The sequence below is a fragment of the Cavenderia fasciculata genome (assembly GCF_000203815.1).
Source record: "Cavenderia fasciculata unplaced genomic scaffold Scf_Dfasci-G-b-285a01.f1-5, whole genome shotgun sequence".
NCBI classification, from domain to species: domain Eukaryota; phylum Evosea; class Eumycetozoa; order Acytosteliales; family Cavenderiaceae; genus Cavenderia; species Cavenderia fasciculata.
Window position 1 is genome coordinate 963,856 of NW_004457708.1, and position 22,954 is coordinate 986,809.

At 32.0% G+C, this 22,954-nt stretch overlaps 10 protein-coding genes across 10 annotated transcripts; 6 read left to right on the top strand and 4 right to left on the bottom strand.

Moving 5' to 3' along the window:
• Window positions 1-1,130: 1,130 nt before the first annotated feature.
• DFA_04081 (uncharacterized protein) lies at window positions 1,131-4,678 on the bottom strand (the record flags this gene model as incomplete). The annotated part of the gene is made up of 8 exons (XM_004366434.1): window positions 1,131-1,412; window positions 1,480-1,827; window positions 1,922-2,164; window positions 2,252-2,335; window positions 2,414-2,497; window positions 2,582-3,403; window positions 3,588-3,711; window positions 4,653-4,678. The coding sequence occupies 8 exons, from the start codon at window positions 4,676-4,678 to the stop codon at window positions 1,131-1,133; spliced, it is 2,013 nt and encodes a 670-aa protein (XP_004366491.1).
• A 744-nt stretch (window positions 4,679-5,422) lies between these two features.
• On the top strand, window positions 5,423-7,684 carry DFA_04082 (uncharacterized protein; the record flags this gene model as incomplete). The annotated part of the gene is made up of 4 exons (XM_004366435.1): window positions 5,423-5,873; window positions 5,942-6,093; window positions 6,164-6,256; window positions 6,341-7,684. 4 exons carry the CDS (start codon window positions 5,423-5,425, stop codon window positions 7,682-7,684), a joined length of 2,040 nt encoding a protein of 679 aa, XP_004366492.1.
• Window positions 7,685-8,135: 451 nt separating this feature from the next.
• On the top strand, window positions 8,136-8,475 carry DFA_04083 (uncharacterized protein; the record flags this gene model as incomplete). The annotated part of the gene is made up of 2 exons (XM_004366436.1): window positions 8,136-8,317; window positions 8,448-8,475. 2 exons carry the CDS (start codon window positions 8,136-8,138, stop codon window positions 8,473-8,475), a joined length of 210 nt encoding a protein of 69 aa, XP_004366493.1.
• A 63-nt stretch (window positions 8,476-8,538) lies between these two features.
• DFA_04084 (uncharacterized protein) lies at window positions 8,539-9,717 on the bottom strand (the record flags this gene model as incomplete). The annotated part of the gene is made up of 3 exons (XM_004366437.1): window positions 8,539-8,704; window positions 9,087-9,355; window positions 9,424-9,717. 3 exons carry the CDS (start codon window positions 9,715-9,717, stop codon window positions 8,539-8,541), a joined length of 729 nt encoding a protein of 242 aa, XP_004366494.1.
• A 980-nt stretch (window positions 9,718-10,697) lies between these two features.
• DFA_04085 (uncharacterized protein) lies at window positions 10,698-11,428 on the top strand (the record flags this gene model as incomplete). The annotated part of the gene is made up of 2 exons (XM_004366438.1): window positions 10,698-11,049; window positions 11,274-11,428. The coding sequence occupies 2 exons, from the start codon at window positions 10,698-10,700 to the stop codon at window positions 11,426-11,428; spliced, it is 507 nt and encodes a 168-aa protein (XP_004366495.1).
• Window positions 11,429-11,624: 196 nt separating this feature from the next.
• DFA_04086 (uncharacterized protein) lies at window positions 11,625-13,360 on the top strand (the record flags this gene model as incomplete). Its single annotated transcript, XM_004366439.1, has 2 exons — window positions 11,625-13,013; window positions 13,343-13,360. 2 exons carry the CDS (start codon window positions 11,625-11,627, stop codon window positions 13,358-13,360), a joined length of 1,407 nt encoding a protein of 468 aa, XP_004366496.1.
• Window positions 13,361-13,918: 558 nt separating this feature from the next.
• DFA_04087 (uncharacterized protein) lies at window positions 13,919-16,478 on the bottom strand (the record flags this gene model as incomplete). The annotated part of the gene is made up of 8 exons (XM_004366440.1): window positions 13,919-14,137; window positions 14,242-14,325; window positions 14,400-14,579; window positions 14,709-14,975; window positions 15,041-15,367; window positions 15,436-15,519; window positions 15,605-15,688; window positions 15,792-16,478. 8 exons carry the CDS (start codon window positions 16,476-16,478, stop codon window positions 13,919-13,921), a joined length of 1,932 nt encoding a protein of 643 aa, XP_004366497.1.
• Window positions 16,479-16,829: 351 nt separating this feature from the next.
• DFA_04088 (uncharacterized protein) lies at window positions 16,830-17,185 on the bottom strand (the record flags this gene model as incomplete). Its single annotated transcript, XM_004366441.1, has 2 exons — window positions 16,830-17,032; window positions 17,098-17,185. 2 exons carry the CDS (start codon window positions 17,183-17,185, stop codon window positions 16,830-16,832), a joined length of 291 nt encoding a protein of 96 aa, XP_004366498.1.
• A 625-nt stretch (window positions 17,186-17,810) lies between these two features.
• Window positions 17,811-20,202, top strand: DFA_04089 (uncharacterized protein; the record flags this gene model as incomplete). The annotated part of the gene is made up of 3 exons (XM_004366442.1): window positions 17,811-18,336; window positions 18,409-20,099; window positions 20,167-20,202. 3 exons carry the CDS (start codon window positions 17,811-17,813, stop codon window positions 20,200-20,202), a joined length of 2,253 nt encoding a protein of 750 aa, XP_004366499.1.
• Window positions 20,203-20,321: 119 nt separating this feature from the next.
• Window positions 20,322-22,401, top strand: DFA_04090 (uncharacterized protein; the record flags this gene model as incomplete). Its single annotated transcript, XM_004366443.1, has 5 exons — window positions 20,322-20,543; window positions 20,623-20,834; window positions 20,913-21,276; window positions 21,341-21,767; window positions 21,857-22,401. The coding sequence occupies 5 exons, from the start codon at window positions 20,322-20,324 to the stop codon at window positions 22,399-22,401; spliced, it is 1,770 nt and encodes a 589-aa protein (XP_004366500.1).
• Between the last annotated feature and the right edge of the window lie 553 nt (window positions 22,402-22,954).

Consider the following 22,954-nt stretch of genomic DNA (forward strand, 5'->3'; position numbering starts at 1 on the left):
AGAAGCTCAAAATTTTTTCTTTACATGAGTTTATTGGGTTCTTGAAGACTATTTAATTATTATCGAAAGAATGATATTGAATGGAATCGGCTTTGTTTCCAGTTATATTATTTAAAATAAATTCCTTGTCTCTAGGATGATGAGTTGATATGCATTCAATATTGATGGTTTATTCCAAACAATAGATTATCCAACCAACATGTTTAATACCCTCCGTTACTGAGTGTACTTTGATGTCTAAAGGTAAAATGATTCTTGATTGACACATTGATGAGGGAGGGGTTTTCAAATACATACAGATCGATCTGATCCTTTTAAATAAAACTCAATATGGTCATCATTTTGATTGAAAACCCCAAATCAATTGAACCACCCCTTTTATTTTCTGTATAGGTGTGGTGTTTCAATTGATTTTGTAACTTGGTCTCTGTCAATGATTTATATAAAGAGAGTCTATACTGGGTTAAAATTGTAGATTGTCCATCTTATGGAAACCAATAAATAGGTTTTTGGATGACATTCAAATCAAATCAAATCAACTATTTTGTCAGGAATAGAAGCGCAGAGTAGATAGTTATAGTTTGTTAGTAATACCCAGCTAGACAAGAAGAAGATAATAGTTCGTTGAAATGAATTGATCATCATCACGTGATGATTGAGTTTCAACAGCAACAACAAACATTGATGAGCGCAGTTATAAATAGATCCACACACAACTGCGGATTGAACAACAAACAACACTAAACAGATATATCTGTTATCACTCGTGCGATGATCATTGTCAAGAGAGAGAAGAAAAGGAAGAAGGAAGGAAGAGTTCTTTACTATAATACAACAAAACAATATTGTCACCTATCTACCTACCTGCCTACCTACTACCAACCTACCTACCTACCATACAAAGAGATGTTGACGTGTATCATAACACACAACACAACACAACACAAAGCCATCTATAGTTAGCTTCACTATTACTTCATCCATTGTTGTGGTTCCAACAACAGATTCAATGTCAATCAAGGTTGACAACCAAATGCCCTCCTACCTCTCCTCTTCCTAAAAGTAAGTTAACCTCCTACCTTTTGTGTGTCGACGATGATTAATGTTATAGTTGTAATTATTATTTTATATTATAAACGATTGATTATATCCAAAACCTCATAATAGTAATTATCAGAGAGATGGGAAATAAAGTCAGTTGTAATGTGATTCTTTGTGACAATATTGTTATCAATTAGGAATTGAGTGGCTTGAACGTGTTGTGGCAGTGATCCATTGATCCACATAGCATCTGGAGTGCAACCTTCAGTTCTGTGTTTATGAAGAAACTCTACTATTTCCAAATATCCTCTTTGAGCGGCACAGTCTATAGCACCGGTTGTGCATCCTTCACTACGATTAAAATGTAAAAACTATAATAATAATAATCATTAATATTAAAATAATAAATAAATAAATATAGTTTAGTTTGTTACGAACCTTGACCACTTCCAAATGACCATGGCGAGAAGCTAAATCCATAGCCTCGGTTGTGCATCCCTCGGTACGGTGACTGTGAAGGAATTTGAGGATTTCTAAACACCCATATTGCGCGGCAATTTCCATTGCTTCAAATGTCCAAATATCAGAGTTGCTTGGGTAATTTTGGTGTAGAAATTGTATTATATCCAATCTATCCTTTTCGATTGCACATTCAACTGCAGTTATTGTACATCCTTGTTTAAATGTATCATGTAAAAACTGGATAACCTCTAAACTTTGATTTTTTGATACTGCCATATCGATAGCTGATGGTGATCCTCCCTCTGTTCTTTTTTCATTCAAAAACTAATAATAATAATAATATATTAATATTAAAAAATAAATTAGATAAATATCATTATGATTAATAATAACCACTATCTCTATTCCTCTTACGAACCTTTAAAATATCAATATTTCCATTTCCAGCAGCCCAAACTACAGCACGAGTAGTTGCACCTTCAGTTCTATTGGAATGAAGAAAAGTAGTGATCTCTAATGACGACGATAAATCCATCGCATCATGAGTGCATTCTTCGGTTCTGTTTTCATGTAACCATTTTACAATATTGAAATGATTTTGTCGACTGGCTGATGTCATAGCATATTCCGAACATCCCTCTGATCTATTCTCATGGAAAAACTATAGTATAAAAGAAAAGAAAAAAAGTCTAAATAAATACAATGTTGCCATCAAAATCGTTAGTGGTAGAGTAATAATAAAACAAACCTTTAACATATCCAAATTACCAGATTCAGCAGCTCCATCCATAGCATCGAAAGTGCACCCCTCTGTTCTATTGAAATGAAGAAACTATATGAAAATAATAGACAAGTTATTAAATAATTATTCTATCTATCTATATATCTATCTATTTTTTATATATATTACCTTGACAATTTCAAAATGGTCATTAATAGCTGCCCAATTCATAGTTTTAGTCATACATCCTTCAGTTCTATTAAAATGAAGATACTAATAATAATAATTATTGTGTTTGTTAGTTTTGTAAATTAATTATAGTTTGTTTTTTTTTTGTTTGTTTAGATATATATATACCTTGACAACATCTAAAAAACCATGGTAGGCAGCTAGATGTATTGCATTAGTACTACATCCTTCGGTTCTATTTTCATTCAAGAAAATGATTGCATCCAAATATCCATAACTTGCAGCATTGTCCATAGCATCTTGAGTGCATGTAGCACCCTTATTATGCAATACCTTTAAAAAGTCTATATTACAACCAGTACTGGTAATAGCATGATCCAATGAACCTTGTAAACTGATTCCTGGGAATCTCTCCAACATGTACTCTAAAATATCTACATTCTGAGCACTTGTAATACATTTCATAATCTTGGATTGTGAGGTTTCAGGATCACATAACATATTATGAACCATAATTGAATCTTTATAATCTGGTGACCATTCCAATAGATTTTTGAGTGTTTCCAATGACGACTTTTTATGTGAACAGTATTGAGTGATTGCATACATTCTTCTAGTGGCCAACACACTTTCCATCGGTGGTAGATAATGTTTGATAAAGTCCCATGGCATTGCATAAACACTAATCATACCAAGATGTGGTAACTTGACAATATCCTTTCCTTTTAAATAAGTAAACTCGCTTGGAAGGAATACATAATTATCTTGATCTTCCTTTTTTTTAATTGATTCCTTTTGTTTTGATATCTCTTCAATCTTTTTAAATACATTGGTTCTAATAATTGTTATTCTAAATATTGTTAGAAATGATGGTGTTAAAGTTGTTGTTGTATCTGTACATAATATGTTCATTTTTGAATATTTGTAATTGAATTGAATGAGAATAACCTCTAGATTATAGATATGATGGATTGTAAGCCAAGCAGACATCTACTTTCGCTCAAAAAATAATGGGAATAATCCCAAGGAACGATCATTTTGGACATTTCTGTCATTAATCCTCGATCTTTTCCCAGAGTCACTCGTCAGATGATTTTATTTTATATATTTTGTCAAGAAAGAAGTGTAGAGAGAATAGTCTATTGTTATAGTTTGTTAATAATAATAGTATTACCCAGCTAGTAGACAAAAGATAGTTCATTGAAATGAATTGATCATCGTCACGTGATGATTGAGTTTCAGCAACGATGGTGGTCTGAAGGAGAAGTACTAAGAATGAAGTAGAGTGGAACAAGACCCTATTAATAAACAAAAGATCGTAATTTGTCATCAAGTCACACTGCGGATAATGATGATGAGTTTGAACAGACAATGAAAGAGAGAGGATGAAGAGTCGCAGTTATAAATAGGTCCACACACACACGCAACTGCGGATTCGAACAACAAACAACACTAAACAGATATATCTGTTATCACTCGTGCGATGATCATTGTCAAGAGAGAGAAGAAAAGGAAGAAGGAAGGAAGAGTTCTTTACTATAATACAACAAAACAATATTGTCACCTATCTACCTACCTGCCTACTACCAACCAACCTACCATACAAAGAGATGTTGACGTGTATCATAACACACAACACAACAAAGCTAGCTATCTATAGTTAGCTTCACCTACTACTTCATTATTGTGGTTCCAACAACAAATTCAATGTCAAGGTGATCCTCCAGTCTGGCCTACCAAATACCCTCCTACCTCTTCCTAAACTACAAGTAAGTTAACCTACCTTTTATGTATGTGTGTCGACGATGATGATCTATCTCGTCTTTTATCCTATCTATCGTGATCAATCTCCATCTCCCACGGTGCCTCCATCTTCCATCTTGACAAATCCTTCTCTCTCCGCATTCTCTTAATTTTTTTATTCATCGCCACCAAACACTGTGATCACCCACCATTTGCACCAACACACACACACACACAAGTCAATCAAACCAATCATGTGGGGTGTTGCATGCATACCCCCAATCTCCTCTTAAAACCGTCAACACTTTTCACGACATCTTATGGTGTAGGAGACAAAGAAAGAAGAGGAAGAGGAAATGAAGAAAAGGGAGAATCTTTAATTATATATTGTTGTAGCATGCATGGTGGAGTGAGCTATCAACAGTCAATCAATCAATTTCCCTACCTCCCTATCTACTTCTTGTCTGTGTGTTGTGTTTATTTATATATAAATAACCAAGCTTGGACATCACCAACTTCCATATTTAATCACTCCTTCAAATTCATCAAACAAATATTTATATTTATTATATTATTTATCTTATCTTTTATTTATTATCTTTTATGTTCAAATCATATGAACATTTGTAATATTACAAATTGACTAAAAATAGTTTAACTTGCACCCAATACATATATATATATATATATATACATATATAAATATAGAATTCCATCTGTCTGTCTGTCTGTCTCTTGTTCCAACTCTAAACACACACATTTATATATATATTCCTACCCACACCAACTGTTCCGAAAACACAACTTCCCCATTGTACTTTTTACCCTTTTCATTGTCAAGCTGTACCCCCCTATACTTGAACGGTAGTACGCATCGTACGATATTTATTCTCAAGCCAACTATCATCAACATCCAAACCGATCAACTAACCATTTCAACATTCTTTAATACATTCATATAGCTCACCTGTTCCAACTTCTTGAATTGTCATTTAATTACCATTTATTGTTATTGTTGCTACCTCAATACAGTGTTGATTGATGATATTTTATAACTTAAATCATCATCATCATCATCATCATCATCAACATCATCAACATCATACCGATTTGTAATTTTAATTTTTAATTCATCTATTTGTATCGATTCCTCACTTAAAATCTTAGAGGTTGTAATATTATTACTATTATTATTTAATTCAAACCAACATTATTTTTATATATATATCTATAATATTTATTTATTTATTTATTTAAAAAAGAAAAATGAATATTTTAAAATATTTATTATTTATTTTAATTATTGTATTTGTAAATGGAAATAAAGTAGAATGGTTATCAAATGCACCAACCAATTATTTCCAAGATCCTCAAAATTGGGATTCCTCTATCACTCCCACATCGACCGATGATGTAGTTGTCGGATTCAATAATAGTTTTATTATGGTCCAAAACAGCCAAACTGTACAATCATTCCAGTTTCTAAACACCACTGGAAACAATACAATGGAAATTGGAAATAGTGGAGCATTATCTATTTCAAATACTCTGACCATTCAAAATGGTAAACTCTCCATTGCCTCCTCCACTCCATCCTCCATTCCTTCATTGACATGTTCTCAAAACTCTCTACTCCTCAAAAGTAAAGTGGATCTATTATCATTTGCATCTGCATCTTTTAATTATATAAATGTTACAGATAGTATTATTAATCTAAGTATGTCATATAAAAAGAATCAAATAAGTTTATTATTTATTATTTATTTATTAATTTATTATTTTTAGATTCAAATGGAAGTCAAACATTAAAATCAAATGCAACCTATATTTTAAGATCAAAAGTGAATCAACAAGATTCATGTAATAGTAGATTAACAAATGTTATATCATTTACTGGGTCAGATATAAACTCTAATAATTCAAAATTATTTATTGATGTATATTACAACCAAAACACATTTATTTATTGATCCAAGTTTGTTTGTTATTAACCATTTTTTTTTTTAGAATACAGAATTTGTAAATCAACATTTTGGAGTTCGTACAACCAATATTACATTATCTTCAACTATATTAAATTCAAATAATAATTATATTTATGTATGTATTAAACAACAAGAAATGAAGAGAGAAAATGGTCATTTTACTTACTTACTTTATTTATTTATTTAATTTAATTTTAAGGGAAATTCAAATTTAACATTAAAATCAAAATCAAAATTAAATGCAAATAATGTAACATTTGTATCAGATTCTGCATTATTGGTTGATGATTCTACATTGACATTTAATGGAACCTTTTATAGTATTAGTTCAAGACCAATGGCTTTTAGAAATGGAGCCATCATTCAATCACAATCGCCATCCAAAGTTATTTTCGGATTCAGTAGTCGTACCTTTTTTGAAAATACCATGTTTGATATCAATGGAGAGATCATTGCTCAGGATAGTGCCATCTTGTATTTCTCACAAGTCAACAAACTCAAACGTCCAATGTACATTACACTCCGAGACAACGCTAAAATAGTCATTGTCAATTCCTCTCCAGCCCTAAACTCGGTCCTTGATATTCTCAAACAAATTGTTGCAATGCTTGGAGAAACTCATTTGGAAGCTTCAGAGAATCAACAACAAGAGGAACATACAACTACTACTACATCATTACCAGCCAATTCAATTCAACCAACAGATCCAGATGTTTTTACTCAAATTGATCTACACGATAATTCAAGATTAGAGTTGGAAGATGCTCATCTTGATGGTGTTATTATCAACACGAACCGTTTGTCACAGGTAGTCATTAAAAACAATGTAGTGTTGAGCAACTCGCAAGTCAACACGGTTGACTCTGTCATGGTCATCAACACGGACGTCCTACTCAACAACACTGCCCTCTCACTCGACAATGCAACCGTGCTCGTCACTGCTGGCGGTAGTTTGGGCGGTACTGGGCAGATCATTGGAGGTGTGTTGGTCAATGCAACCGGCCAATTGGGTTCAAACGATGTCATCACACGTCTATCCATTTCAAAAAGTGTGACTGGTGGTAAAGACGATTCACATCTCGCCATTCGAATCAACTCGCCAACCGATTACTCGCAGATCAATATATCAATGGATTATGACTTTTATGGAACTGTCCAAGTATACCTTTCACCAGAGGCAGCTATCAAGACTGGATACACATACACTTTGGTCAATTACCTAGGTGGCAAGATTGTGTTTTCTCCCGACTCGATGGGAGTCACCCAATACACCCTCTTGGATGGTGGAAGAACCGTTCCCAAACTACCATCAAACCGTATCTCTGATCAGAATATCATGATCATCTCGGTGGTTGTTAGCATTGCCTTTATTGGGATAATTGCAGGTGGTCTCGTCTACCTTCGTCGTCGTCGTGAAATCAATAACAACAAAAAGGCAGACGAGGAAAAAGAAAAAGAAAAAGATTTCGAATCCAAACCAACTATGAACCAACTTCGTACAAGTAACAGTCATGTTAATATCAAATTATCTCAATTTAATTGAATTAAATAAATCAAAAGACTAGTGAAAAAGACAAAACTATCTAATAATAACCATGTTAATTGATATTTAATACTTAGGATAGTAATTTAACAATAAACCCAATGTTTTCTAACTAGAGGTAGGAGTCCATTGAAGGTTACATTTTATCTCATTGATTTTTAAAAGTCTCTATTGTATTCAATTCAATTGATTGAAATTGAATTGATTTTTGGGGTTTGAATTTGTTTCAACGAGAATATCGCTGGCCAGAAACCTAACCTTTAAAATCTCATATCCAACCAAATTGGTAATTTACACTCATTTCAATTTTATTGTTGACAACCTCAAATCTTCTGTCGATGTTGGTAAGTAAAAATATATATATATTCTCTTTGATGTTACGTTTCATACAATTTCTAATACAAACTACCTATTTCCTTTTCTTTTTTTTGTTGGTTGACAGCTTTGATCAATGGGAGACAAGTTGTACTTGGGGGATACACTCATAGATGACCCATGGCCATTGGGTACAGCAATTTGTTGTTCAACAGAATCGTCAACCAGTGTTGCAATGGGTGTCGAAAATGTTCAACCAGGTACCATATTTTTTGATATTAAAATGAGACTTAGAAAACATTCTCCCGATCAATGGCGGTATCAATGGAGTCAGTTCTCTCTTGGTTCACATTCCAAATTAATCAATTCCCATCCTTACTTTCTTGAAAAAGAAGAATATATAAAACTAATAATAAAAATAATAAAAGTATAATGTTTATATTTAAAGAATGAAAATGGGAAAAGAAAGAATATAAAAAACATTGTGGGAGACTACACATTACATAATTAATTAAATAAATTAATATTAATTTATTTCATCACTTTGCTAAATATTGATTGACAATCTCTTCCACTTCGAAATACTTTGAATTGATTTGATCAAGATAAATTAAATTCTTTGCGACTAGTTTGTTGTCCAAGATGTATTTAACAGTATTGTAATGATGATTACCATGAATAGCCTCTTGAGTGCATCCTTCGGTCCTGTGTTTATGAAGAAATTCTACTATTTCCAAATATCCTCTTCAGATGCACCATCTATAGCATCAGTTGTGCATCCTTCACTTCGATTAAAATGTATAATAATAATAATAATAATAATAATAATAATAATCATTAATATATAAATATTAGAATGATCAAATAAATATAAATAGTATTAAACTGTTTACCTTGACAATTTCTAAATGACCTTTTCTAGCTGCTAGATCCATAGCCAAGTGGGATGAATGCTTTTCAGTGTTTGTGGGTGTGTAGTAATTGAACAATTTCGAGCTGTCCTCCTTTCTTGCAAGCAATGTCGATTGCATTGTGGGTTATCGATGTGAGATGACCGCCAGCGGTGAGTAGTTTATCAAGTATAAACTTTAAAACATTTAAATCACCTCTTTTAATAGCAGATTCCAATAATTCTTGTGTCCGAGTAGAAAGTGTCGATTGTTTTAGTAGATATTCGATGATATCCAATTGTTGAACATTCTTTAAAGCATGCGTTAATCCTCTAACAGAACATCGTTTCTTTAGCTTTTCATGTATAAACTTGATCGTATCCAATCTAACCCATTGTTCAAAATTATAACAAATGTCATCTATAATACTTCTATTATATCCTTCAGTTCTATTCTCAAATAGAAACTAAAATAATTAAAAATAAATAAATTAATTATAATTAATTAAATATATATTTACACTACAATATTTACCTTTACAATGTCTAAATGATTATATGTTGCTGCAAACATTATTGCCTTTGATGTACATCCTTCAGTTCTAGATTGATGAAGGAATTTAATGATATCTATATATATTCCCATTTTTAGCATGGCCTTTGTTGTGGATCCCTCTGACCGATGGGTATGAAGAAATTGAGTAATTTCAAATGAAGGAGAATAATCCATTGCTTTAGTTGTGCACCCTTCACTCCTGTTGAGGTGTAGCCATTGTACAACTGAAAAATGTCCATTCGAATGCTGCCCTATCCATCGCTCTTTGTGCATTTTACATTCCCATGTTCATGTAGAAACTAATAAAATAATAATATATATAGTCAATTGGTTAGGGTTCGAATGATGATTATTAAACAAAGATTTAAATGGACATACTTTGATAATTTCAATGTGACCCTTTTCGGCTGCCAAATCGAGAATATTTTCTGAGCTCCAGTTGGTTGGCATATGGATCAATTCGATTAGGATGACCTTGAGACTGGTGGTTGTCCTCTCGTAGGTAACTGTCACGGTTCGATTGCAACTGGCGATCAATGGCAAATGATTAGTTGGCAGACATTGTCGAGACTGGTGGGGTATACGAAGTTGGTGACAGTGGGTAATCGATGGGTTCCTCTTCTTGGATTGGTGAACCTAGTTTGATTTCCTCTTCTTCTTCTTGTTCTTGGTCGGATAGTCCCTCGTCAGATTGATTGTCTGAGGACTTTTTGAATCGTTCAAGTGCCTGGTATCTTGGATGGAGCTCTTTATCGGAAACAAATCAGTCAGAGTTGCCTTGACGGGTAGTAATATGTTGTATTTCATTCCCATTGGTTCTATAGACAAGTAGTCGAATGAAATTCAACATTTTACTTCTCATCAAGGCAAAGACTAGTCTAGCTGGATCCTCAAATAATCCAACCCCACATTGTATATTATAACTGGACAATTATATATATATATATATATAATAATTTAAATATATTAACCATCTATTTATTTATTACACCATCCTTTTTGATCTAGATAGAAACCAAGCTTAAACGAATCTTGACATAATTATTATGAATTATTGTTATAACCTTGACGTTTCAAACTTTTAAAATAATAATAATACTAGACCCCTCCACCAACCAGGGTATTACTGTATCAGACATGAAATAAAAACAAATTAATTTAATTTAATAAATTTATATTTTATATTTTTATTAGTAGTAAACTTCAGATTATCTGATCATCAAAAAAAAAAAAGAATAATACTAATAATAATAATGAATACAACAACAACAACAACAACAACATTTTACAGTGTATTCAAGAATCAGTATTTGATAAAGTTAATATTTAGATATGTTTCAAAACGTACAACACTAAGATACCCAGACAACTTTAAATATAATATCGAGTGTCTGTCATATGACGAATGGCATGAAGTAGAGACCATCATCCTCAATCGTCACTTTGGTCTATTAAAAGATAAAATACTACTTCAACAATATAGAGACAAGAATAAGAATAGGAATAACATTCATCATGAGCAACATAGACTATTGCAATCATCAACACATTTATATTATTCAGAAGGGTCTATATTGTTGGCATGTGAAACGATTAAAGATGTTGGTTTGTTCAAATTGGTGTATGAATCGAATCGAGAGTTGTTTGTATCGAATGCGCTGATTGAATTTGCGTGCAAGGGAGGTGTGTTGGAGATTGTCAAGCTGCTCTTTCAACAGACCTATCCCAAGAAACTGTCGACTGAGGGGTCGTACAGAGGCGCCTCGCTCAAGGGACATATTCACGTGCTCGACTATTTGTATGAGCAGGGTATCCCCATCATCGATGAGAATGTCACCGACCGTGCCTACCAGAGTCATCAACTGATGGTACCGTCCGTGTCGCAACCCAACAGTCGTGTACACAATTGGATGGTTTCACATGGTATCCAATTCAACACGAATCGATTCAGATACAAACATCTTTATACCATGGGCGACCCTGATATTATCAAGTTGTACAAGGGTAAGCTCTATCCGCCACACATCAACAACCGAGACATCCAAATGATCATGGCCGAGATTGCCAACCACAAGCCCATCACGAGACTACGTCTCATCTTTGCTACACTTGACCATATCTCTTCGGACAAGTTTCCTGCCATCAAAAGAAAGTTCCCTACGTTGTTGGAGCAGTGCAAGATGGTACTCGAGGAAAAAGAACAAGAGATATTGGAAAAGGGAGAGGATGTAGTGTCGATTCTAGACTATCGTCTAACACATCTCACCAATCAACTGACAATCGCGATGGAAAATGAACATGGAGGTATGGAGAACCCATCAACTGTCTATCTTAGGATTATCAAGGAAGAGCTAGAGTTGATCAATATGACAATGATAGACGACAAGACAGACACTTCATTTATCATCAATGATATTCTCAAAGGTGCCAATTTACACTATCTAGTCGAATCGATTGTTACATGGGGGTCGTTGGAGCAACTTGAGAGATTAAGTCAATTGTCTCGAATTGACAATGACGTGTTTAACGACTCGGAGAAATCAAGAATATTGGTAGAGGCAATGAAAAGAGGTGACATTAAAATAATACATCATGTCATGTCTCTATTGTACAAACATTTATATGTAGTCGATAGTGATCAAGTTGATAGCAGCAGTAGTCGTAGTACACCATCATCATCAATTCTAGCACAAGCTACAAAGATCTTGGTTGGGTATGGGTTTGTAGGCAACTATGGTCAATTTGATATACCGATGCTAGAGATATTATCGCATCACTTTGACGAATACGAATTGTCGAATGCCATCAATTCAGCTAGTCAAGCCGAGAATGTTGAAGCGTTGGATTTCCTACTCACCAAAATCAAGCCGTCTGCTCGTCATTTGATTCTCGAGTTGGACGATGGACGTTGGAAACTAATCGGACGTATTCTCGAAAAGATCGATCCAGCCCTCCTCACAATCATCCGGATCAGAGATCAATACCTAACCATTCACAAAGGATCCATTGAACTATTCAAACTACTTCACCGATACGATATTTATGGCTACACCTCTAAAAGCATCCCAGAAGAGAAACTAAAATCAGCAAATTATGGGCATTTAGAGTATTGTACATTTTTAGATCAATTATTGGAATCTGAACGATCGCTACAACAACAGTCATTGTCATCATTATCATTGACAGAACCAATTCAACAAATACAACAACCTTTACAACAACCAGATGAACATCATCATCATATTCAACATTTACAAAAATATGGGTTCATACGTTATGGACATTTAGACATTTTACAATATTATATTCAACATCCTCCTACAACTAATTCAACGACTACAACAACAACAACAACTACAACTATGACAACCAACACGGATCATTCCAACAATAATTTATTTGATTTTAAATTTGCAGTTTTAAAAGCATTAGAAACAGGACAAAGTAGTTTGATAGAGGCAACAAACAATCAACAATTATTGGATACACTAGACACGACTATATTTATTCAAAACGAACAACAAGAAAAGGAAAAGATGGATGAATCTGTCTTGGACCAAATCGAATCTGTATTTTTGTACAAGGTCATTAAATTTTTGGCCAATCGTTATTCTAATCGAATTGATTTATCAACTTTTGAATATAAACATTATAAAGATTATTTTAATTTATTTTTAAATAAATAAATTAAGATATTAATTTTTTTTTTAAAAGTAGTTGTGATCCATATTGTTTAATAATAAAGTGGATCAGCACTATCAAAATCATCCCAGAATCCATTTCTAACATATTCCTTATAGTGATCGCAATTACAATCAGTTTTTGATCCTCTAGATGGAGCCCAGAGATCTCTCTCCCAAGTAACTTTGGTATACCCATAGGGTTCACAAATTTTTAGGCATTTACATCTAATTGATTTAATAGTAATGAATACCTACTACAATACTATTATTTTTAATTTAAAATCAGAAAGAAAAAAAAAAATTCAATCAACTAATATTAAATAGTACTTGATCTCTAGCAACATGTACAAGTTGATTGATGAGTAATACTCAAATATTAATGATGTTCATAAAATTGCAATGGAATAAGTTCCAAATTCAATGAGGGGGGGTAGAGAGTAAATTATTAATCCGCACTGATGTGATGACACCAATGTCGAAATTGGTTGGGGTTTATTGGAATTCATTGTGAATTTGTTGTTATTGTTGTTATTGTTGTTATTGTTATTGTTGTTGTTGTTGTTGTTGTTGTTGTTGTTGTTGTTGTTGTTGTTGTTGTTGTTGTTGTTGTTGTTGTTGTTGTTGTTGTTGTTGTTGTTGTTATTGTTGTTGTTGTTGTTGTTGTTACTTTTGTGGTTGAGTTTTTTTTATAACACATTTGTGTGTGTCAAAGTATTTCAAACCCAAAAGAATTCTTGTTTTGTTTTTTGATTGAATTGATTATTTAGTATAAATATCTATAGATCCTTTGTTTATAAATAAGGACTATTATCGGAAAGTAAGAATTGATCGACAAGTTGGATGATTTCATAATTATCGGGGTGGATGCAATCCTTTAAAATCATATCTTTTGATACTAGTTTGTTGGACAGCATATAATGAGCAGTATCAAAACAGAGTGGAACTGTTGAATCTTGAGTGAAAATACCAAGGAAATACTTGCATCCTTCTGTTCTATTCTCATGAAGAAACTTGATAAAGAAAAAAAAAAAAAAGGCTAAATGTTGGTACATGCATGATATTATATATCAAATGACACTATAGTGCCTACATTCATTTAGTTTGGTTTACATACCTTTACCACTTTTAAGTGTCCATTCAAAGCAGCTCTATCCATTGCTCTTGTTGTGCATCCTTCTGTTCGATTAAAATGTAAAAACTATAATAAATAATAATAATAATTAATAAATAAAAAAAAAGATGATAGTTACAATATTATTTGGTCACACAAACCTCTACAATCTCAAGATTGCCACTGGCTGATGCTTGATCCATCGCATCGGTCGAGCACCATTGAGTATAGTTATTTTCATGAAGAAATCGAATCATATCAACTGTAGATGAGTGTTTACAAGCCTTGTCGAATATATTATGTTTGCATGATAATGCATGTGGTAGATTATCTTGGAAAAACTATGAAATAACAAATAATAATAGTAATAATAATAATAAAAGTTAGTGGTTTGGGAAAATTAAAGGGAAATTAAAATCTTATAAATATTAAAAAATAACAATGTCACTAAATGTAATGTAAATATTTACCTTTAAAGTTTCCAAGCAACCAAAAGAAACTAGTAAACTTAATATTCCTCCAAAGTCCCAATCAACATTTGGATATTGTTCAAGTAAATATTGAATTACATCAACTCTGTTGTTTACTGCCCCACAGTACACTTCTTTCCCATTTGGCACAGCTTTGATGGTTTCATTAAGATACCTGATCATCTCCAAACTAATATCATCTCTCAAACAAGCAATAGAAAATATCTTATTCATTGAACATCCTTCACTTCTATTTTCATACAAAAACTATAAATATAAATGTTAAATAATATTTAATATTATTAATTATTAATTATTCAATAAATATTTACCTTTACAACATCAATATGACTATATCTAATTGCTTCATCCATAGCTTTTGTTGTGCAACCTTCAGTGCGGTTGCTATGGAGAAATGATACTGTTTGTAAATTACCTGCAGCTGCCGCAATATCCATCGCATGTGTTGTGCATCCCTCTGACCGATGATTATGAAGAAATTGAACGATTTCAAAACTATTTGTCATATCCATAGCATCTTCTGTGCATCCTTCACTTCTATTATGGTTTAACCACTCTACAACCGAAAAATGACCACAATGGGCGGCCATGTCCATAGCCATAGTTGTGCATCCTTCACTACGATGTTCATGTAGAAACTAATGAGATATTACATAGATAGATAATTAATGAATAGAATAAACAAATTATTATTTTTAAAATGTACTTTTAAAATTTCAAGATGGCCATATGAGGCTGCCTGATCCATTACCTCGGTTGACCATCCCCCAGTTTGGGTCTCATGAAGAAACTATAGTTGTTAAAGAGTAAGGTATAATTTGTTAGTTAGGGTGAGCTGAGTTGGGCAGTATATATATATGATTTGAAAAAGTTACCTTTACTAATTCAACGCTGCCACTCATTGCAGAAGAAATGATTGCTTTACGTGAACATGGCTCACTTCGATTAAAATGTAGAAACTAATTAGAATAAATAATTAATTAATTAATTAGAATATAAATAATTAATTAATTAAAAAAATATGTGTTTGGTTTATGTGTATATGTGTATGTACCAACATACCTTGACAATATCTAAATGAGAATTTGAAACAGCATATTCGAAAGCATTCTCTGTTCCATTAATCTTGTCACCATAGGTGTTGTGGAGATAGATGACAACATCTAGATACCCCTTTCCACAAGCATCTGCTAAACTTGCTTCACCATAGGTAGTTGGAAGAAAGTCACCTTTAGGTTGACTGTCTCTCAGCATCTCTAATATAGAGACATGTCCATACAATGATGCAGCTTGATTAGCACCACTATAATCGAGATGAGGACATTGTTTGAGAAGTAACATTAATATATCTTTGTTTCCATTCATTATGATGGTAGTGATATCTACTTGTTCTGGTTGAGGATTAAACTTTGGTCCTGACCATTTCAATAACTGTACAAGTGTTGACAATGTTGCATTTCTATGTGAACAGTATTTAGAGATTGCTTGTACTCTTCTCTTTAACAATACATCGTTGTCTTTATCAGTACTACCAATAGTGGGTGGTAGATAATGTTTGATATAGTCCCATGGCATACCAAACTTACTGATCATTTGAAGGTAAGGTAGTTTAACAATATCCCGTCCTTTTAGTGATATCATTGATGCGACCTCTTGACTTGCCCTTTTCGATATCTCTTCAACATGTTTGAATATAGTGTGTTTAATGTACAACACGTTTAATATTGTTATAATCGTTGTTGTTGTCATTATTTATACCAATAAATAAATAACAATAAATAATATAATAATAATAATAATCATGTGACATGCTTGTCTTTTCTATCGTATGATGGTTTGAAAAAATTAAATTAATTAATCTTAATCTTAATTTATTTTCTTTGTCTCTTTTGACATAATAATAATATCAAGGGTGGTCGGTCATCTCATTATTGATTAGAGAGAGAGTGTGTGTGTGTGTCTCTCTCCTTTTCCTTTTTGATAATGAATTAAGGTGACTGCTGTGTAACCTACGAAGAAGCCAGAGAGAGAACGACATCGATGACGATTAATTAGTAGATCAATCAACCCAGTTTGGGTCAAGAGCAATCATGTGATTCTCTATTGTCTTTGCTGTTGTTGTCCTAGTGATACCAATTGAGTATGTTGTTGATCGATGAGTTGTTTGTAGGTGTCTAGTTGTTCGACCAATTGCTTTTCATGATGTACCGATTGTTTGAGATTGTAAAATGTTGATTCAATGTCCAATAGAGCTCTATTGATCTCTTCAATCTCTTGTTTATTGATAGATGATGGATTGATCACTAGAAGTATAAAAGGTTAATATGTTGAAATGCAGTGGTGGTAGGCACATATATATACTACATACTATTTTGATTTCTTAAAGCTGTTAGATACTGTAGATCACGAATCCTATCTAAAAAGTGTTTACTTAATCTTTCATATGATGAATCCATTCCTCCTTACTCCTTCTATAAATCACACACATTACATATAATTAGTAATACAGAGAATGAGAGGACTGATCAAAAGTATGAAGAGGACAAACTCATACAAATCTCCCTCCCAATTTTCTTTACAGAAACTGTCAAAAATTTTAATTTAAATTAATACTGCCCACGAATGTTCACACACAAAAGGAATAATACAGTAATTATAATTATGAGTAGTGCAGGCAAACAATGAATGATCATCAAAAGGTGATTAAAATTATTGTTAACAACATATTATATATTTGAAGAGAGACAGAGAAGAGAGCAGAGATAATGCATAAATAAATAGAATAAAAGGTTAAAAATCTTTTGGAAACGGGCGAGAGGAGGGTTGTTTTTGCTGTTGGTTGTTTGTGAACTCAAAGTCATTCAATTTAAATTTAATTTTATATTTATATATTTATCACCTTTACCTTTGTCATATGGGGATCTATATCTATTTAATTATCTAACGCATCATCCACTCACAACTCAACTCAACTCAACTACTTCAAATACATATATATCATATACATACAACTTTGTTGATTGAATAGTAAATCAAACACTGTATATAGACAGACTCTCGCGACAGTCCTAGAGAATTACGATGGTCAGCGATAAAAGCAGTAGTAGTAATACAGCAGCAACAACAACAACATCAACAATGGGAAAGAGAAACAAATTAAAGTCTGTGCAGACTATCACCGCACCTCACCGTGCCGGTAATGGTCACAACAACAACGACGACGACAATGATGATGATGGTGATGATAATGATCAAGTGTTGACAACTGCTGTCATTGTCGATGATTCAACTACCATCAATGGAACAAGAGGAGGTTTAGGTCAAGATGAAGACCAACAAGAGGAACAAGAAGGTATCGAGTTGGATCAAGACATTGAGTTTTATGATGCTTCTAGCAATAACAATAACAATAGTATTGATAGCAAGAATATAAAGCAAGACTTGGAACACAACCAAACAATATTTACAGAGTTGGTGACAACGACAACGATCGATTGTTGGCGATCACGAGAAGATCCTTTAGAATGGTCAATCAAGATACTACCACTATTAAACGAGTTTGAACAATATACAATCTATGATAATCATCAAAACTATATTCTTTGTGGTATGTCAATCAAGATGAGAAGCATACATACATAATGATCTTACATATTAATACTTGTTTGTTTGTGTGTAGAAATATTAATTCAACAGATGCATGTTGGGGTATCACCCAGTCCATTATTAGTATCATATCTTAGATATGCAATTGCTACAAAGATGGTATTCACTACTCATTTGTGTGACCTTTTGTATCAATATGCTCAACCCGATCGATCAAAACACTTTTCTGCAATGTTAAGTGTCATTAGTGATATTGTAAACCTCCCATCCGACAGTTTTAATTCTCTACCTCCATTTATAAAGAAAAGAAATCAAAGTAATAATAATAACAAACAAGATGAAGAGGAGGAGGAACAAGAAGAAGAGGAGGAAGAAAAGGTTGAATTATTAAAAGATGATAATAATAAGAGAAAAAGACAAAATGGAAGATTACAAGATGATGATGATGAAGATGAAGAAAAGGAAAAAGAAAATAATAATAATGATAATGATAATAATAGTCATTTATTAAAAAAGAGAAAGAATCAAATTGGATCACACGATAATTCAGTTTATGAAAAAGAATTGGAACAACAAGATAATGATGATGGAAAAGAAGATATTCAAATGAATGATGGTGATAATCAACAACACCAACAACATAATCAAAAACAACAACAACAACAACAACAGAAAAAGAAAAAGAATCATCATTTTAGTGAATTCAAAGAAGAAGAGGCAGTACCAAAATTAATGGTAATTTTATTTAAAGGATTGATTTATTATTTCAATAACAATAATAATAATAATAATAATAATGTTGGTAATATTGGTATTGATATGACAACAATATTGGGAAATGGAATAGTATGTTCAAATTTAATTTCGGCGATTGTCAAAAATCAGGCAGTGTCAAGTGCCATTTATTTCTGTCAACATAGTAGTGCACAACTCTACAGAGAGCTATCAGACATGTTTGTGGCAATCGAGCAAAACGCCAATCGAATGGTCATCCCCTATGGAATCAGCAATATATTTAATTTGGAGTTGGTCACCAACATTAAAAGTCTACTCTTTACACCGTACCTACCACACGAAGAAATCAAATATTTGGCCTATGACAACTCCCAACTTCCTATCAATCAAGACCAATCTATCATCTTTCAATTATTATTAGAAGAGTTAATTACTGGTACAAGACTTAGTTGTACTACTCAATCCAATAATAATAATAATAATACCAATAATAATATAGTACAAACAGAAGATACATTTTATAAATTGGTTTGTTATAGAACACTCAAGAATATGACATATACCAATTTTATATTTGAGATTGTTCGAACACTCATTCAAAGATTGTCATTGTGTATGATGGATGGAGCAACAAGTGCACAATTTAAAAAGGTCAAGATGGTATTACTGTATCGTATACCCAAGTTGTACGAGTCGCTCATACACTACCATAACAGTAGTTGTGGCGGCGTTGGCAGTGGCGATAACATCGATACACCTATTGGCAGCATGGAAGGTGCTCTACACTTGGTTCTTCAAATCTGTCCAGAACTTGAAGGTGAAGTCATACTCCCACTCATCTTTATCCTCATTCGAAAGAATTTAGTATCATCTACAGTTATCAAAGACAAATTCCCATCTCTTACAAGTGACATTGAATCACTTGAATATGAAATTCAACAACAACAGCTCAATCATCCATCAGCTCCTTCATCACCAACAACAATAGATTCATTATATTCTTCATCATTTCAAATTCGTACTTTAAATGTAAATATTAATAATAATTGAGAATATTATATATCTTTATTAATCTATTTATTTTATTTATTTTTAGGATATAAAAACAATTAAATTTATATTAAAAATTTAAATGGAGAATCAAATATTAAAGATATTCAAAGAGTTATGGATACTATAAAATCGGGATTAATAACAACATTTGATTTCCAAGATGAATTGGTTGAAATGTTGTTCCAGGTGTTGGACAGTATGGATCCTTACAATAATCGTAAAGCGTTGGTACATTTTATATCAATCTTGTCAGACCCTGCAGTGGTTGATTGTCTAGATGTTCATGGATATATCCTCACATTGTTGGTTATACTCATCAAACAATGTGACTCTCTTGGTAGAACTTCAAATGATCCATCTATTCATTCTTATTTTGCAATTCCCTTTAATTTACTTTATTATATTTTAATTTTATTTAATGTAAGCAAATAAGAAAAGAAAAAGATATAATATTAAAAATATTAAAATATTAATTTATTTATTAATTTATTTATTGTAGTTTAAAAATAATCAATATAATTTAGATTTATTAAAAAGTAAATTAAAGTTGGTTCAAGATATATCATTTGATAATCCATTTATCAAATGGATTTATGATACATTTAGAGATACTGAAGTTGGTTTTGATTCATCGTATCAAGAATCATTACAGTATTTCATTTCATCATTATTGGAAAATAATGTTGATAATATTCAAACCAAAATTTTAAAGTATGAAAGATAGTATAGATCTTCAAATTAAGATTAAATTTTTGTATTAACCTTTTTATTATTTATTTATTTATTTAGTGATCATTCACCATGGCAAATTGTACATAAATTACCTCAAGTATTATTCCTTTTATATAGTTGTTCAGAGAAGAATCTAACAAGCTCCTATGCCATCTCTGATATGATGTCAACGTTTATTAGAATCGTTCCCTATTCATCGATTGTTATCTTTACATCGTTGGCAAAAACACCAATGGCCATTGACACTGAATTGATTCAAACAGTCCTCTCCAACTTTAATACAAATAATAATAATAATAGCAATAATAATAACGGTAATAACAATAGTAATGAAACTGGTGGTGGAATGTCTGAATTGGAAATGCCAATTACTCTATTTAATTCAAAATCAAGAGATTCTTCTTTTCAATTAAATCATCATGTATGAGATTAAGAAATAGATATATATATATATTTACTTTATATTAATATTTATTTTCTTTTAGATACCAGAAACTTTGAATTTAATATTATATCCAGTACTTTTTAAATGTATTTTTACTAATCCAAGTGATAGTAATCAACATCAATCATGTTTATTTAAAAACCAACAGCAACAGCAACAAATGGGAACAGACATTATTATGCAACTATTCCGCTGTCCCAACACAATCACCATGTTACGATTACTTTTCCAATCTATTCTTCAACCTTGTTCCGATCCCAACAACAATGCGCCACCACCCATCAAACTGACCGATATCCCCACCGATCTCTTGCGCGTATTTATTGAAAGAACAGATGTACACCACTTTGTCGATGCACTTGCCACAGTCGTCCTCTCTAGTATCGTAAACACTGTCGATATTTCAGAAAACAAATTTGAAAGTATAACTTCTTCATTTTTACATTTAAATGATACAGTTAAAACGAGTAAGTAAAAGAAAGATAATAATAATAACAAAATAATAATAATTATAATCAACAAAAAAGATAGATATTAATATTTATTTTATTTTTAGTTGAATTGGGAGGATATATATTAGGAACAATAGTTGGAATTGAATCAATATCAATTCTTTTCAATTCTATTATTCCAATCAATTCCAAAACACTTTTAACGTCATCGTTAAAGGGACAATTAATATCATACTTTTGCTTCAACACGCTCATCAATGCCAATGCATCGTTTTACATTTCTCAAAACGATCGATACATCACCTCGGTCTTGGCAAAATTCTTTAACGTCATCAACAGCTGTGCCAAGAAGCTAGTGGTTTGTGAAGAGAAATCACTTCAATCCTATATAACTTCTCTACTCTCTCTATTTATTCACTTGAACAAATCCTTGAAATATAATTTAATCAGTAGTAGCGGCGGTAATCAACTTTATCAACAGACAACAACAACAACAACAAAGACCAGCAAAAAACAATTAAATTACAACAAAAACAACAAGAATCATGATTCAATCTTTTCCATTATACCATCCAACCAATTTGATGAATTATTAATATCAATCAATTCAATATCAAATTATTTCTTAGCAGGTTCCATTTATACCTAATAATATTTAAATTAAAATCAATCAATTATAAATTATATTAAATTAAAATCAATAAATAGAAGAATACTCTATGGTATAAAAGAAGAAAGAAAAGAAAGAGTAGAGTATAATACTCATTTTATTTATTTAGCTTCTCGATTGTGATTTGAAATTAGAATATTCCCATTACAGGTATAAATCGGAGGGTGGTAGTGAAAGAAGAGTGGGACAAGGACAATTAATTTATGTATCGAAAGAAGGTATGGTATGTTTGCTTTTTACAATGAAACCATCCTTGTCCATAAAAGATTTAAAAGATGATCCAATCCCAATCCGTCCGCGTCAGTTGTTGATGACACAAGATTCTTTGCGATTCTTTTTTTTTGCAAAAGAAAAAGAAAAAAAACAAATAATTATATTTTTTGTAATTATCCAAATTTGGGGTGAGAGTAGAATGGTATAAAGTAGTTCACTGCAGTGTGTGATAAGCAAACATTCGTAAATTATCTTTGTAATCTCATTTAGATTTACAACTCATAAACAAAACACAAATATAATGTAATTATATAATTAA